This window comes from Strongylocentrotus purpuratus, unplaced genomic scaffold (genome assembly GCF_000002235.5).
Source record: "Strongylocentrotus purpuratus isolate Spur 01 unplaced genomic scaffold, Spur_5.0 spur5_scaffold_15, whole genome shotgun sequence".
Taxonomy (NCBI): Eukaryota; Metazoa; Echinodermata; class Echinoidea; order Camarodonta; family Strongylocentrotidae; genus Strongylocentrotus; species Strongylocentrotus purpuratus.
The window spans coordinates 35,708,431-35,722,527 of record NW_022145600.1 but is presented as its reverse complement, the minus strand read 5'-3'; the positions used below and the strand labels follow the sequence as shown (position 1 = coordinate 35,722,527).

General features: G+C 38.2%; 1 protein-coding gene across 1 annotated transcript; it reads left to right on the top strand.

Annotated features, from left to right (window-relative positions):
* Window positions 1–849: 849 nt before the first annotated feature.
* LOC100889969 lies at window positions 850–10,151 on the top strand. The gene is made up of 2 exons (XM_030986330.1): window positions 850–4,151; window positions 7,578–10,151. Exon 1 carries the CDS (start codon window positions 1,793–1,795, stop codon window positions 4,130–4,132), a length of 2,340 nt encoding a protein of 779 aa, XP_030842190.1. The 5' UTR covers window positions 850–1,792; the 3' UTR covers window positions 4,133–4,151; window positions 7,578–10,151.
* The last annotated feature ends 3,946 nt before the right edge of the window (window positions 10,152–14,097 follow it).

Below are 14,097 nucleotides of genomic sequence, written 5' to 3'. Positions count from 1 at the left end.
ATTTAATGTTGATTAATAGGATATTAATTAATAAGATTGGTGACATCACTGACTTATGAACTTGTTTAAGGTGTTTCCAGAGAAATCTGGAAGATTTTGAGTGTAACTATATAGGCCCTCAGTCAGAAATGAAAATGATTATCATATGCATAAAATTATTAATAGTCTGTTGTTGTATATACCAATATTGCATATGCTTCCAAAAGTATCCCTTGTGTGCTTGTTACATTTCGAGATTAACTGCATCCGAAAAAGGAGAATTTCGACGCCTTTCTTTCTTTTTTGAAAACAAAAAATCCTTTCAAATTTTATGGCCTTTGATTTAATTAAAACTGGCTCGGCTTGAAAAAAAAAGTCCGGTGAAATATATTCAAAAGTTGACAAAAATGACAGTTATGCCTATGACTTGATTGCGACAATCTAAAGTACTAACTTGAACATAAAAAACATGACATGAACGTCTGTATCGAACAAGACAAAATTGTTTTCAAAAGTGGACTCCGAGTTGGTAATAATCCCAACTCGACCATACCACGAAGGATTTACTCAGACGTCACATTCAATTATTCGCTGACAATATCAGATAAAGCGTACAGACTATACCCTACACGATATTACCACCTATTGTGTGTCTATATTATGTCTGGTCACAGTGAGGGGTAGCTGAGTATATACCGAGTGTGTATTGTGCTATGGTTCTTACAGTGTAATGGCCTGGCGCCTTTTGCTCGGCGCCTTCTCGTTGTCATGTAAATGGCGTCCACGTAACTCTCCGTACGTGTAGGTCGTACGTGTAGGTACCACGTACCCATTCTGAATGCAGCGATGCACTGCTATCTTTATACACACAATGACAGTGTGTGCGTGCGCTATATTGCATCTACATTGAACACCAGTGAGCGGTGGGTGGAAGTAAATAACATCATAACAATAGAGAATACCGCGGTTTATAATTAGCAGACGAGCTTTCTTTCGACATAATAACAATCTCTCATTTTCCCCGTTGGATTCATAATATGCATATCCTGTATGCTATCAGCAGAGTCTCGGCCAAGATTTTGGCCTGCGACTAAAGTGTGATTTTGAGCAGGTATTTACCATGATGGAGGAGGAGGAATTGGACAGGACACATCTTTGTGAACTGTGAAATTAAGCGATCGATACTCTCACATTCCAAGTTGTGACATCGCAGACAGAAGTGCAATTAAATGGTGTAATGACTCAGTCGTTCAATGTCCAGTTGGCATGACTTAAAGTCTTTTTCGTCCTTATCGCAGTTCGACTTATAGTGAAACATGGCGCTAGAGAGGAATCATATACATTTCCTGAATATGCTGATATACATTTCCTGAATATGCTGATCTACTTTCCTGAATATACTGAATGATATACCTTTCCTGAAAAGCGGAATCTACACTATGAAGCTACAATTGTTTTGCCCTGGGGAATCTTTTTGAAAGGACCACTAAATATGCAGGCCTATGAGAGGGTATATACTTGGTTCGTCTGTATGCTCTCTTGATGGTGAACAGAAATCGAATATCATTCCGATATTCAGGATGAAATGATTTCTGTTTACAATATTTAGACGTTATCTAAGCTCTTCCGACTCTGTAGGTCATATGAGAATGGCAATCGATGAATCAATAGACGCACATAGTAATTGCAATGTCAAGTGAAGTGAAGGGAAGGGCATATAGAGGTTTGTTCCCTTGCCGACTTTACAGGCAACACAAGTGAGTTTAACAGTAATGGCTCTGGTAAAATGCAATTTTTTTAGTGAAACATCGCCATGGCCTCGACGGCTGAATCAACGACTGAGACATGGGGTAGTGGCGAAAACGAAACAAGCTCGCTGATTAATATAGTAAACTTTACAACCATTACTGTGACATCATGGAATGTAACGACGGCCGTAACGAGCGTTACATCGAATGTCTCAGTTACATTGTCGACCACGGTGGCTGCGTTAGTCAACCTGTCGACAAAGGATGCGGGATCGAATACCATCAAGCTCGATTCTTTGACGACGAGTGCGATCGTGCAGCCGTCATCGGAACCGTACACGGACAACGCTTTGAGGATCTTTGCCGGTGTCTTGATGATCTTCATAACCGCCTTCGCTTTGATTGGGAATCTGGGGGTCATTACTGGTTTGCGTCATAAATGCTTCCACGACCGGGCCTTGTACACCTACTTGAACAACCTGGCCATCACCATCATGTGCGACTGCCTCTTCAATGCTCCTTTCATCATAGGAGCGATGCTCTCCGACGGTACCATGTGGCTGGATGCTTCTTTCCTCTGCCCGGTCACATCTTTCATTGGTAATTTAATTCATACCCAGATCATCATGAGTCTAATGCTGCTGGTCCTGGATAGGATGCTGTCCCTGAAGTACTCTGAAAGTTACATCAGGAAGACCGTTGGTGTGAGAGCTAACTTGATATCTGGATACTCGTGGATCCATTCAATGGCCTTTACCATAGCCATCGTAGTCACATCTGTCGAGAGTGACTATTTCCAAGACAGATATCTATGCTCAGTCGTATATAAGAACAACCTGGCATACAATGTTATTTACTCACTGCTATGTAACATAGCTCCTTGGGTGACCGTGATGTGCTGCTATATCTACATCGTGGCGTTAGCATCTGAAACAAACGCAAGGGATAATGTCCTAGCTGAAGCAGGTTACGGAGAACTGACTGGACCCATTGGGACAGCCACAGAACTAAGTCACGCCAAACCAGTCGGTGTCTTGATATTTTTGTGGTGTGTGCTAATCGGACCCTTTCATATACTAGGAATGATTTATCTATACTCCGGGGTGACTATGATCCCTGGAGTGTTGTGGACAATCTTCACATGTTTCAGATTTATATTTGACTTCTTTGTTGCGGTAGTTATTCTCGTCGCCTGGCCGGAATCCTGGAGAGAATGCAAACATTTTATCACATGTCGTCGGGACAATGCAATAACAGAGCACGGTATTCGTAACGGTATTCCAGGAGTGCGTTCTTCATGGGCTGAAGGAAGCGATGGGTCCGTCACTGACAGGTCAACACTTGATAGATCAACACTCAGCAGATCGTTCAACGTTCCTGTTTTGTTTCCCACATCGAATGGTCTACAGCTTCAGGTCAGTTCTAGGGGAAGTCGGGATGGTGGGGACATCGAAGTAGCGGACTACGCGTCTGAGGAAAAGTTCCGTGGCAGCAGACGCCCTCCTCCTTACCTCCCACCTCTCTTTAGCGTCGTCCAAAGCAGTGAGGAAGATAGCTTTAATACAGACAGTAGCATGCCTTTGAAAGGCGAAGACAATGGCCTATTTGATCTAAATGAATCGGCTGATAGCAAAACTGCAATTTCACAGTTTCAATTATCTTTGGGTAAAGCTGAAGATTTCCATGCTCTGAAATCTACGACGCCTGGAAGTGACTCGCAGACTTCACCGCGACATAAACAAGAATCACATAAGGAATACTCCCCAAGACATTTCCAAAAATATTCCCAAGGAGAATCTAAAACCAGACTTAGCCTTACTAGCCCCGTTCTTCAGCAAGGCGGAAGACAAAAGAAAATTGATACATCCCCGAGAGACAATCCTTCAAATGAAGTAACACCTCATTCCGAGAAAACACAAGACAAAGATGTGCAAGGAAGAGCGAGACGGGTGAGCAAAAACGAAACTATGGAAACAAATACCTCATCTCCGACCAAGGAACAAAACCAAAGAAAACCAGATCCAAGAGAACGATCTAAGAAAGTAACCGTTACTAGCGGAAACAATACCAACACCACTAATGTCAACAAAGCATCTCATGAAAGAGACGATGATGGAGGAGGACATTCTGGAAGGGGAGCTGAGAAAAGCGTTGCTGATGGAGATAAGGGAGGAGGAGGAGGAGGAGGAGGAGGAGGAGGAAGTGGTGGTAGTAGTGGTAAAGGAGGGAGGCGCGTCAGTGGTACAGGAAACGGAGGAGCAGTGGGACGAGGTCTCAGGAGCAGAGATGAGCCGGAGAAAAAACAAAGACATTCCAGTGGAAAGAGTATAAATAGTAATTCATCGAGTCCAAGAGAAAATGGTTCATCTACCAAGGCTCAGGATAGCCCAGCCAGATCGAAATGATGCAGTGTCAGTGCAAGATGTAAGTATAAATTTCTTTCAATTCGTCAAAATATATTTTTCAGAAAAAGGAGACCATGAAGGAAATTGAACATTCGTAAAGGATTATTACACGTAGTTACATGTATGAATACAACTTGAAAAGGGAGTATTTGGATAACTGTCCAATAAGGCATGGATAGATCACAGAAGTAACCGGGCGCGTACGCAGGGGGGGGGGGGGGGATTGAACCCCCTCTTTAAATTTTTTTGTTTTATGTGTGTGTTTTGGAGGAACCCCCCCCCCCCCATTGGGTTTATTTTTAATTTAAAAAAAAATTGTGGTAATGGGTGACCCAAAAAGCTGACCTTACCCCCCCCCCCCCAACGAAAAATCGATTGGCCAAATTTTCAAATTTTGAGACACAAAAACAAAAATGTGCACTAACCCCCAAACCTGCACTGCGCATGCTACGTAGACCCACTAGAGGTCAGTGCGTTGACCCCATTTAAACGGGTTTACAAATGATTGTGCGTTTATGCTTCCCCAGATCGCCGATTTTGCCGAATCGCCAATCGTAAACGCACCTTTTTGTGAGTTTACGATCGCCGTTTTTTCGGTGATTCTACAAAAATGAGAAAGGACGCAACCGTGTTTTTAACTAAACGCGTAACAGATGTCTCATTCTGGCCAGAAAAAGCTGAGCATAAACGTACCCTAAGATGACAAACCGAGTCACCTATTATGTAATCATACTATTCGCGTATAAAGAAGGAAAAGAAAAAGGGGAAAGAAGAAAGCATGCATGTGTACAAATGTATTTTGCAAATTTATGGTGTTATATAGGGAATTATAAGCTACATGTACAACTCCGACTATCTTCATTTTTATACTCCATCAACATCATTCATCTACATGTAGTCTCCTATCTTGATCACAGTGATGTCAAGTCTAATTTTAGGTCCCACTGTTCCCTATTCTCAAGGCCACTCACAGACACTAGCACGTACACAATGCAACATCCACTTTCTTTAGTCGAATCGAAAAGCTCCGTTATTCAATAGGACAAAGACTCTTATTGTTCAGCTAATCGATCAGCTAAGTTAGACATTACTCTGCTTGTTATCAAGGAGCATCACCAAACACAATGCTTCCAAAGTATTGCTCGTGTTCGTGCACTTAATTTACTCTTGACGAAATGTTTACCAAGGTCAATTTTTATGTTCAGCCAAACAGTGAATTAAAAATATAGACTATAATGATTGACATATATCTAAATGTATTTGATTTGAATTTTCTTGGGGAAGAATATGCTGCTTGAAGATCTTGACTATAATTACATAGACCACTTATTATGTTCGGGAGGTAGCTGAATGTTACCAAGAAATATCATGATATGAGTATCGGGGCGATTGCTGTATAGAATGGGAAAATAATGGATTATTGTTATCAAACACATCAATATTACTCATTGAAAGTTGAAAATGCAGATTGTGAAAGTTATCAGGTTATATTAGGGATATCTTCACTTTAATTTTACTACCGTTAATTATTCCATTATAGTCATATATATGTTTTCGTGATCGATGATATCCAAATAATAAATTGAGAGACTTCTCTTCTGGGGATATGTTTATACAATCATGTAGCGTGTGCACATTATTGTTAAATCTACGTATATGTCAATCTCAATAGGATACAAAGAAAATCAACTAACCAATTTTCACTATTCATCCATCCTTCGGCACTCCTTATAGAAGATATACATGTATCTAATTATACAGACTCTATTGCATATTCTGAATATTACATAGTATTGCAAAGCCATCAGATACACAATTTAGTGAACTTTACTTCATCTGGGCTCCGTCGCATACAAAATTAGCATTGATGGTATTGCCATTAATGATGACTACCATGGAAACCTTGGTTTGATTGGCCGTTGAGTGATGTTGCCATGGCTTATGCATCGGGCCCAGTTTTAATCATTTTTTGTAAAATCTACAATTTTGAGGAAGAAAAATAGCAAATTCATCCACCTTTCTGCGATCCTGAGAGAGCATATATCTCGTGGAAAATGATAATTATAAACGTATACTCTACTTAGTATTCTGTTAAATTATTAAATTAATTTAATGGTAAAATCTAACAATTTTGTTAGATTTACTTGATACGTTTTTAATAATTTTGTCTTCTAAAATGTTTGATTCAACTGCTCTTGACTAATGCATATAAGGCGAAATACTTTTATTCCAATTAAATGTAATTCAATTATGTATGTCTATATGCTATATACATTGGACCGTTATACATCGCAAACAAGGACGTTTTACCTCAGTTGGGGGGAGGGGAGGAGGGGCGCTTATTTTGAATCATCCATCAATACAAACAGAAGCAGGTCGTGTGCTCGCTTTACCTGACATTTCAAGTTTGTGAAAATACGACCCATTATTCACGAAAAGTCGGGGATAATTTTTGTGAAATAAACCCCTCTCATCTACAAATGATCTGGTCCAATTTACCCAACACTTTGTGTAAACCCTACAACAAATCTATGAAAGGTCGCGTGATCTTCCGCTTTCGTTTCACGAAAGGTCGTGTCACGCGACCACCCGACCGGACGCGATGACCCAATCATTCGGAATAAGCCGACGTGAGAGCCTTGATCTTGACTTAGTGAAATTAATAATCCAAGATTGATGAGGGGGAAAAAATCCATTGTTTGTAACCGGGTCACGCTCCAACGAGACAAATCGTTGAAATCATTGATAGGTTCAAAGCAATAAGTGCGGTGTATATTGAAAGGAATGGGCATGTCTTCCTAGAAGATCTGGAAATATTGAAGCAATATATTAATATCTCCCAATAAAATGTATAAATTCCATTCGACTAGGGGACATCAATGAAAGTGGTTTGGGCACTCGCTGCATCTGCTCTATATAGTGCATATGCCACTGAATCAATGCTCTAATGTTTCCATCTCTCTCTCTCTCTCTCTCTCTCATTTCTTTCACTCTCATTCCCACACTCTCTGTGTGTGTATTTCTCTCTTTTTTTCTCTCTGTCTCTTGCCGTCTCTCTCTCTCTCTCACTCTCTCTCTCTCTCTCTCTCTCTCTATCAGTGCCTATCTCTCTCCACCCTATACAGTCATGTAATATCATATATTGCTGCGCTGTATTGAATTGTTGATGTTTATGAAGTTGATGAATTATTCACATATTTCATAATTATATTAGGTTTCAATAAAAGGGGATGTTTATGTAAAACCATGGGGAAAGTAACAAAAATGTCACATTTTGTGTTGTCAAGGAACGTGCCTGGGTGTGTTTCTCAGTGGCGACGTCAACTGAATTTTAGTTCTGTAGGTATACAACCGTATCATGTGTGTAGTATTCTGAAGTAAATAAATACAAGTTTAAAGGAAAACCTATTTATTTCTTTTTGTCCATATTTCTTTCTCTTTCCAGGTCGAGATAATGGATACGGACTTGAGCAAGCGGTCAATGCCAAGTATCGCCAGTGACACAGTTACTAATTACCCCTGTACCACCAAAGAGAAATCATCATTCAACAGTGAGCACTTTCAACCTAATTATGATGATTAACATAAATTAGATGAAAGTATTTCTCAACCCCATGTCCATTAGCTGTATTGTAATTAGTCTACCCTTTGTTATCAGACGTCATTTAGAGTCATGTTTACTCAAAACGTTCAGTAAATTGAGAGCTGGGGAACTTCTAGTCGAACTGTTCTTAATTAAACACGCAACATCATCCGTCAAATATCAGTCCACAAGTTCCCCGTGTATTTATTGATTCGTTTTCCCAAATTCTGGTATCATTCGATTCTGGTGATGGAAGAGAAATAATTCGCCTGTCGTTTATAAAAGTAAACATGTATAAGCGATTCTTAGGCATAGCCAGGGTAGGTAACCCAAAGGAAATATACACGTACATGTACATATACGTTCCCAACTATATCATTGAATAGTAATATGGAGCTGTGAACATAAATCGACATAAAATATATATATATATTTTTTCTTTTACTGGTGACATTTTGTCTGGCTCGGGCTCTATGGTAGGGCTGTGATCAGCTTGATACAGTCATCAGATAATTATATAATACTGAAATCTTAGATGTGGTGAGTAATGTCTTGGACCAAATAGCTTGGACTCGCACATTTATTCTGTAAAGTACATGGCATGCTCCTATACTGAACGTCAATTAAATGATAGCATTTTTGCTTGATAATTGGTTTAGAATGTCTCTATTCGAAGAATACTTATCTATAATCAGGGTCAAAAGATTATTTGTAATGATTTTACGGCATGATAGTTGTAAATGCGTATTGAATCCGTTAAGAGGTCATCTATTGAAAACCTGACTACAACAATCACTTTTTCCGACTTATGCGGACATTGAGAAGTGGTTGCAAAGTTTTGTGTCATGAAAATGATGAAGGTGTACTTGATGAACAGGTCTTTAATTACACTTTTTTGTAGCTTACCTTGATGTGTGAGTAAGCAACAGGCGTTTATTTATCTGTTTAAAAAAGGGAAATCCCAAGTAAATAATGATAGTTTGCAAGTGAATGCCGTATTCGCTTTTGAATTCCATGGGGTTAAAGAGCAAATGATGCTTTTCCAGGTAGTTAATTATTTGAAACATAAGAAACTCTTGCAGTGGGTATCGTGCTAAAGCAAAGAGAACAGTATGCATTTACTTCTATGTGCCTTAAACTGCGAGTTAACACACCACATAAACTTGAAATCGAAGTAGCTGAGGGCAACAGATTTAAAAACAATAAAATGTTAGTTTTAGAAACTTTCAATCTGTCACATTGGATAATGTAATAACAAAAATGATCTGCGAATTGTGACGGGAATATACCAGTGGTATGTGAATGATATTTTACAGTATAATTGTAAACAGAGTTGAAACCCAATTTGTTGAGGGGGTGGCATTAAGTCACCTGTCAAATTAACCACATTTCATCGAAATGGTTATATTTCATCAGCACATAATAATCACCGAACCACTACTGTTCTTTACTTTGTATATTAACAAATGTGAGTCGACAGACAGTATCTTTGTGATTTGCTTTACGTCATCCTCGATAACTACTTTGCGCTACTTGATATCGCCGATTTTATCTCTGATGATCCAGCAATTCCTACTGTTTGCCATTGTTTGTCAAGAGGTGGTGCCAGATTTATGTAAATTTTGTTGGTCCAAAATCCCACAATTTTCGAAAAGATAAAAACAGTATCAGAGTTATCATTATGGATAACATTGTTTACAACAATAATATTCATGATATCATTGCATGCTCATATCTTCATAACAATGTCGATCGATGAGATGACAAAATTTCATTTTTTTAAAAACTTATGTATTTGCAAAATATTAATTATTAAGTCTTTAATTAAGTCTTTCTGTCTACTAGACATCAACTGTGTGTGATCGACTAAACCTTTCAGAGATTCTATGGTAGATATATATGTATCTTACATGTAACAACTACAATTATAAAGGTATAATATCATTATTGTTTCATGCATGCAATGACAGCGTCGTTTTCATTTTTTAAAAAATTTTATGTGCCAGTATCTTTCATTGACAGTTGTACCAATGTCTTTCTTATTTTATGGATCTTTCAACCATTTTGTATACTTTTCTTGGCGAGCTTGATTTATAATTGATCATCGTTTCAATCTTAACCTTAAATATGCATTTCATACAATAGTGTACTTGTTGTAAGTTCTTGTACTTGCATTTCATTTCTGCCATGGTTCTATGAAGAATTGATGTTGACTAGAATCAATTATAGACCCCAAATCAGATGGGCTTATCAAATTCCATTTCAAGATATTCATATGTTTATAACAATGACCCTTAACATGCAGCCATATTTTGTGTGAATTGTTTTGCTGTTTCACACTGTACAAATCAACTAACCTATATTCTAACAGTGAATATCGTATTGCATGAGAATTAAAAGAGAATGGCGAGTAAAACCTGTAATGATTTACAAGTATATTATCATTATTAGAAGAACATGAGGCAAAGCAGAGTGTGTATTAATGAATCTCAAGCCGCAAGACAGTAAAACAGTCGAGTGATTAAGGGATTCATCAGATCGCTTAATATTTAACTCTTTGTATTTACGGGGTGGCGTGGATAACCACAAATACATCCCGACTTGATCAGTCTTATATTCTGGCAGTTATTTATTCACCTTTACATCATTATATCCCACATATTGTGTTCCAGTCATAAACTATTCTAGACTGATGTAATCATGCAGGGATCAATTGTGCACTCTTGTCTTTGTGTAATTTTTTTACAGTAAGAATTATTAAAATTACAAAGCGAAGAAATAGGAAAAACAAGAAAATTGTAATACAGATATGCAAGGTACAGGAAAAGCTATGCTACATTTCGTACTCCGATTATAGTTGATTTGATTCGATTTGCTTTATTCCGAATCATACACCATGATTCGTATAACACAACATGAGTTATATAACAAGCTATATTGGTAAAAAAAATTACATGAGCATATGATTCTCACAGGCGCCTAACGGTGTATTATGGGAAGTAAAATTACCTTGTATGATATACATGTATGGCTGTACAAGGGCTAACCCACCAAAAGGTGTTATAAATGATAAATTCAAAATGTTTTTATTTTGGTATACTTTTCCATGATAACTTTTGAGTAATGTATCCAGCGACTTTTCTGTACTCATAAATAAGTTTGAGTTGCATTCCTAGCTGCTATTTTACCATCTTTGTTATTAGACCCAAAGCTAGATCTGACAGAGGAAATTTTATACATGTACCTCGGTTTAATTTGTTTTCTTCTTCAAAACTCGTGTGTGCGGCTTGAATGTAGAATACGGGTTTATTTTACTTTACACAAAACCGGATGTTTCAAAGAGGACTATGAAGGTTTTGTGTAATTTTTCATTTATTCTGTCAACATGTTACACGATCGCAACTATTCTCGAAAAATCAACGCGGGGGGATTACCCTTTTGATGCGATGTCATGGAGTTAATGTTCGGATTACGTAATACGTCACTGTCATATGTTCGCACATTTCAATAATGATGCACAGGGTTTATTGAAATTGCTTTAGGCCATTAAAAAAGTATACATGTTTAGCGACCCCGCCCGCGAATTTTTTTTCCGTACTCGAGAGAGCAAAAATCCCATGTGCGCATGCGCGTGGACTTATGATTTCTCTGCTACTTCCCATACGAAATGTACATGTATTCGCATGTACTGTGCACGATTCGCGTTCTACGAGTAAACGATGGCATAGTAGTCTTCAAACACAGACTCTGATTTGCCAGTTTGACAAATCAATATGCGTATGTGTCGCGATGTGCTTATTCAAGTCTGTGTAGTTGTATGATTCAGACCCAGTAGTGCATATGGAAATACATTGCAACTTGTATAGAATGGTATAGTAGTCTGCAAGCACAGACGCTAATCTGACAGTTTGACAACATACTAGTAGTGTGCTGAGAAGTACTTTATTCAAGTCGCCAACTTGTATAGAATGGTATAGTAGTCTGCAAGCACAGACGCTAATCTGACAGTTTGACAACATACTAGTAGTGTGCTGAGAAGTACTTTATTCAAGTCTGCGTAGAAGTATGATTCAGACCCTACTGGTGCGTGCGTTAGAAATGCATCTCAATGTGTAGAGTGTAGTATAGTAGTCTGCAAGGACATAATAATATATTGTGTATTGATGAGTAGTGATTTTATGCAAGTTTGTGTAGTTGGCGTATGTATTGTGCCACTGCTCTCTCACACTCTTTCTCTCTCTCTCTCTCTCTCTCCATATCTCTCTCTCTTTCTCTCTCTCTCTCTCTCTCTAGCCCTCCCTCCAGTATGCTCGCACTCTCTGTATTACTTTTATTTATAATCATGGTCTGCTGAGAGCCAGAAGGATGTTAACTCTTAACACAACGAATGCCCTTCTGGCTCTGAACATGCCACTCTATAAGTTGAGGTGCATTTCCAATACACGCACCAGTAGGGTCTGAATCATAAAACTACTCAGACTTGAATAACACTATTTTGTCAAACTGTCAGATTAGCGTCTGTGCTTGCAGACTACTATGCCACTCTGCAAGTTGAGATGCCTTTCCAATACACGCACCAGTAGGGTCTGAATCATAAAACTACACATATTTGAATATAAAGCACTACTCAAGACACTATGTTGTCAAATTGTCCGATTAGCGTCTGTGCTTGCAGACTACTATACCATGCTATTCAATTTGGGATGCATTTCTGTAAGCACTAAAATGTCTGAATCATACAACTACTCAGACTTGAATACTAGTACTATTGCTACGCACGATATATGCGTAATTGTTTTGTCAAACTGGCAAATCAGAGTCTGTGTTTGAAGACTACTATGCCATCGTTTACTCGTAGAACGCGAATCGTGCACAGTACATGCGAATACATGTACATTTCGTATGGGAAGTAGCAGAGAAATCACAAGTCCACGCGCATGCGCACATGGGGAATTTGCCCTCTCGAGTACGGAAAAAAAATTTCGCACCCCGCCCGCTTCTTTTTGGGGGGCCGCCTCCATTTAAAAAAAAAAAAATTTGTTGAAATTTAAAAAAAAAAATTTGTTGATTTTTTTTTTTAAAGAAAAAGAAACACATGAAAAACATTGCTAAAATGGATCTATTTCTGACTTTAAAAAAAAAGAAAAAAGGCGGCGGACATCTTGAAAAATAGCCCGACTGTCAGGGAAAATGTACCGAGCGGCCATTTTGAGCGGCCATTTTGAAAGAAAAAAAAAGAAGAAAAAAAGGGCCCCAGTTTTCGAAAAAACAGGACGCTAATTAAACATGTTTTTTTTTTTTATTTGGCCTTAGGTTGATTTTTCGAAGCAGTTGCGATCGTGTTATGTGGGTAATATTGTAGTGGATGTAAAGATCAACCAAAAGCACCTCGAATCATCTTGTAAACCTGTGAGATAATGTTCCGAAGCATTGTGTTTAATAGTATTAATTTCAGACGATATTTACAGTAAGCATACACTATAAATGCAGAATCGTGTATTTTTTTTTTATCTACTGGCAATGTTTTAGATGAAGCGACCGTCTTTCAGCACTATTCTCAAACCTTAAAATTGTTTTTTATTGTACAAAAAATTAAAATGTAAATTGTGAACATGTAAACTTGTTTTCCGCAACTTTGACATAGATGTTCTACATGTATATGTGACAAATGCAGATTTTTATCTTTTTGATATCTGTGCATCAATAAATTTGCAATAGAACAAACTTGACTGATCTGAAGATTGCCATCTGTGTATTTAAATATGTCACACGCACATCCTCTCTCTCTCTTGCCTGTCTTTATCTTTTCACTTCTACCTTTTATCACTACCTCTATCTTCGTCTCAATTTGTCCACCCCATCTCTCTTTCTTTCTCCCTCTCTACAATGTTTCTGAAGTTTGTTCATATCTCTCAATACCCCTTCATCTGTATTTATATCACTCTCCCTTTGTCTTCCCGTCTCTCTGTCCGTCTGTGTGCCTCTCCCCGTCTGCATATTTCTGTCTCTTTCTCTCCAATGTCCCTCAATTGTCCACATTATCACTTTGGGGTTATATAATCCTTACCCCACCCTCCCCCTCTCTTTCTCTCTCTATCTACTCGGTTACTGTTTACCTACAACTTGTTGTTGTTGTTGTTTTTTGTTTTTTCTGGGGGGGGGGGTCAGGGGGTAATATACAAGGAAATGCAAGTGTTAATTACTCTGTGGGTAAGTTCAATGCATTAAAAAGAACAGACTATTATCACAAGGATGATGTACAACAAATCCAAAAGAAGATTGCGAGTTTTTTTGTTTGAGTACTTTCTTTTCTTTGTCAGCTTTGATATTCTGATTTTAAAAAATGGAATTAGCAGAAGAAAAGATTACTAAGATTGATAAG

Bases quoted from the DNA above. Each gene is read 5' to 3' on its own strand.
- LOC100889969 (XM_030986330.1), top strand. From the start codon at position 1,793: ATGGCCTCGACGGCTGAATCAACGACTGAGACATGGGGTAGTGGCGAA.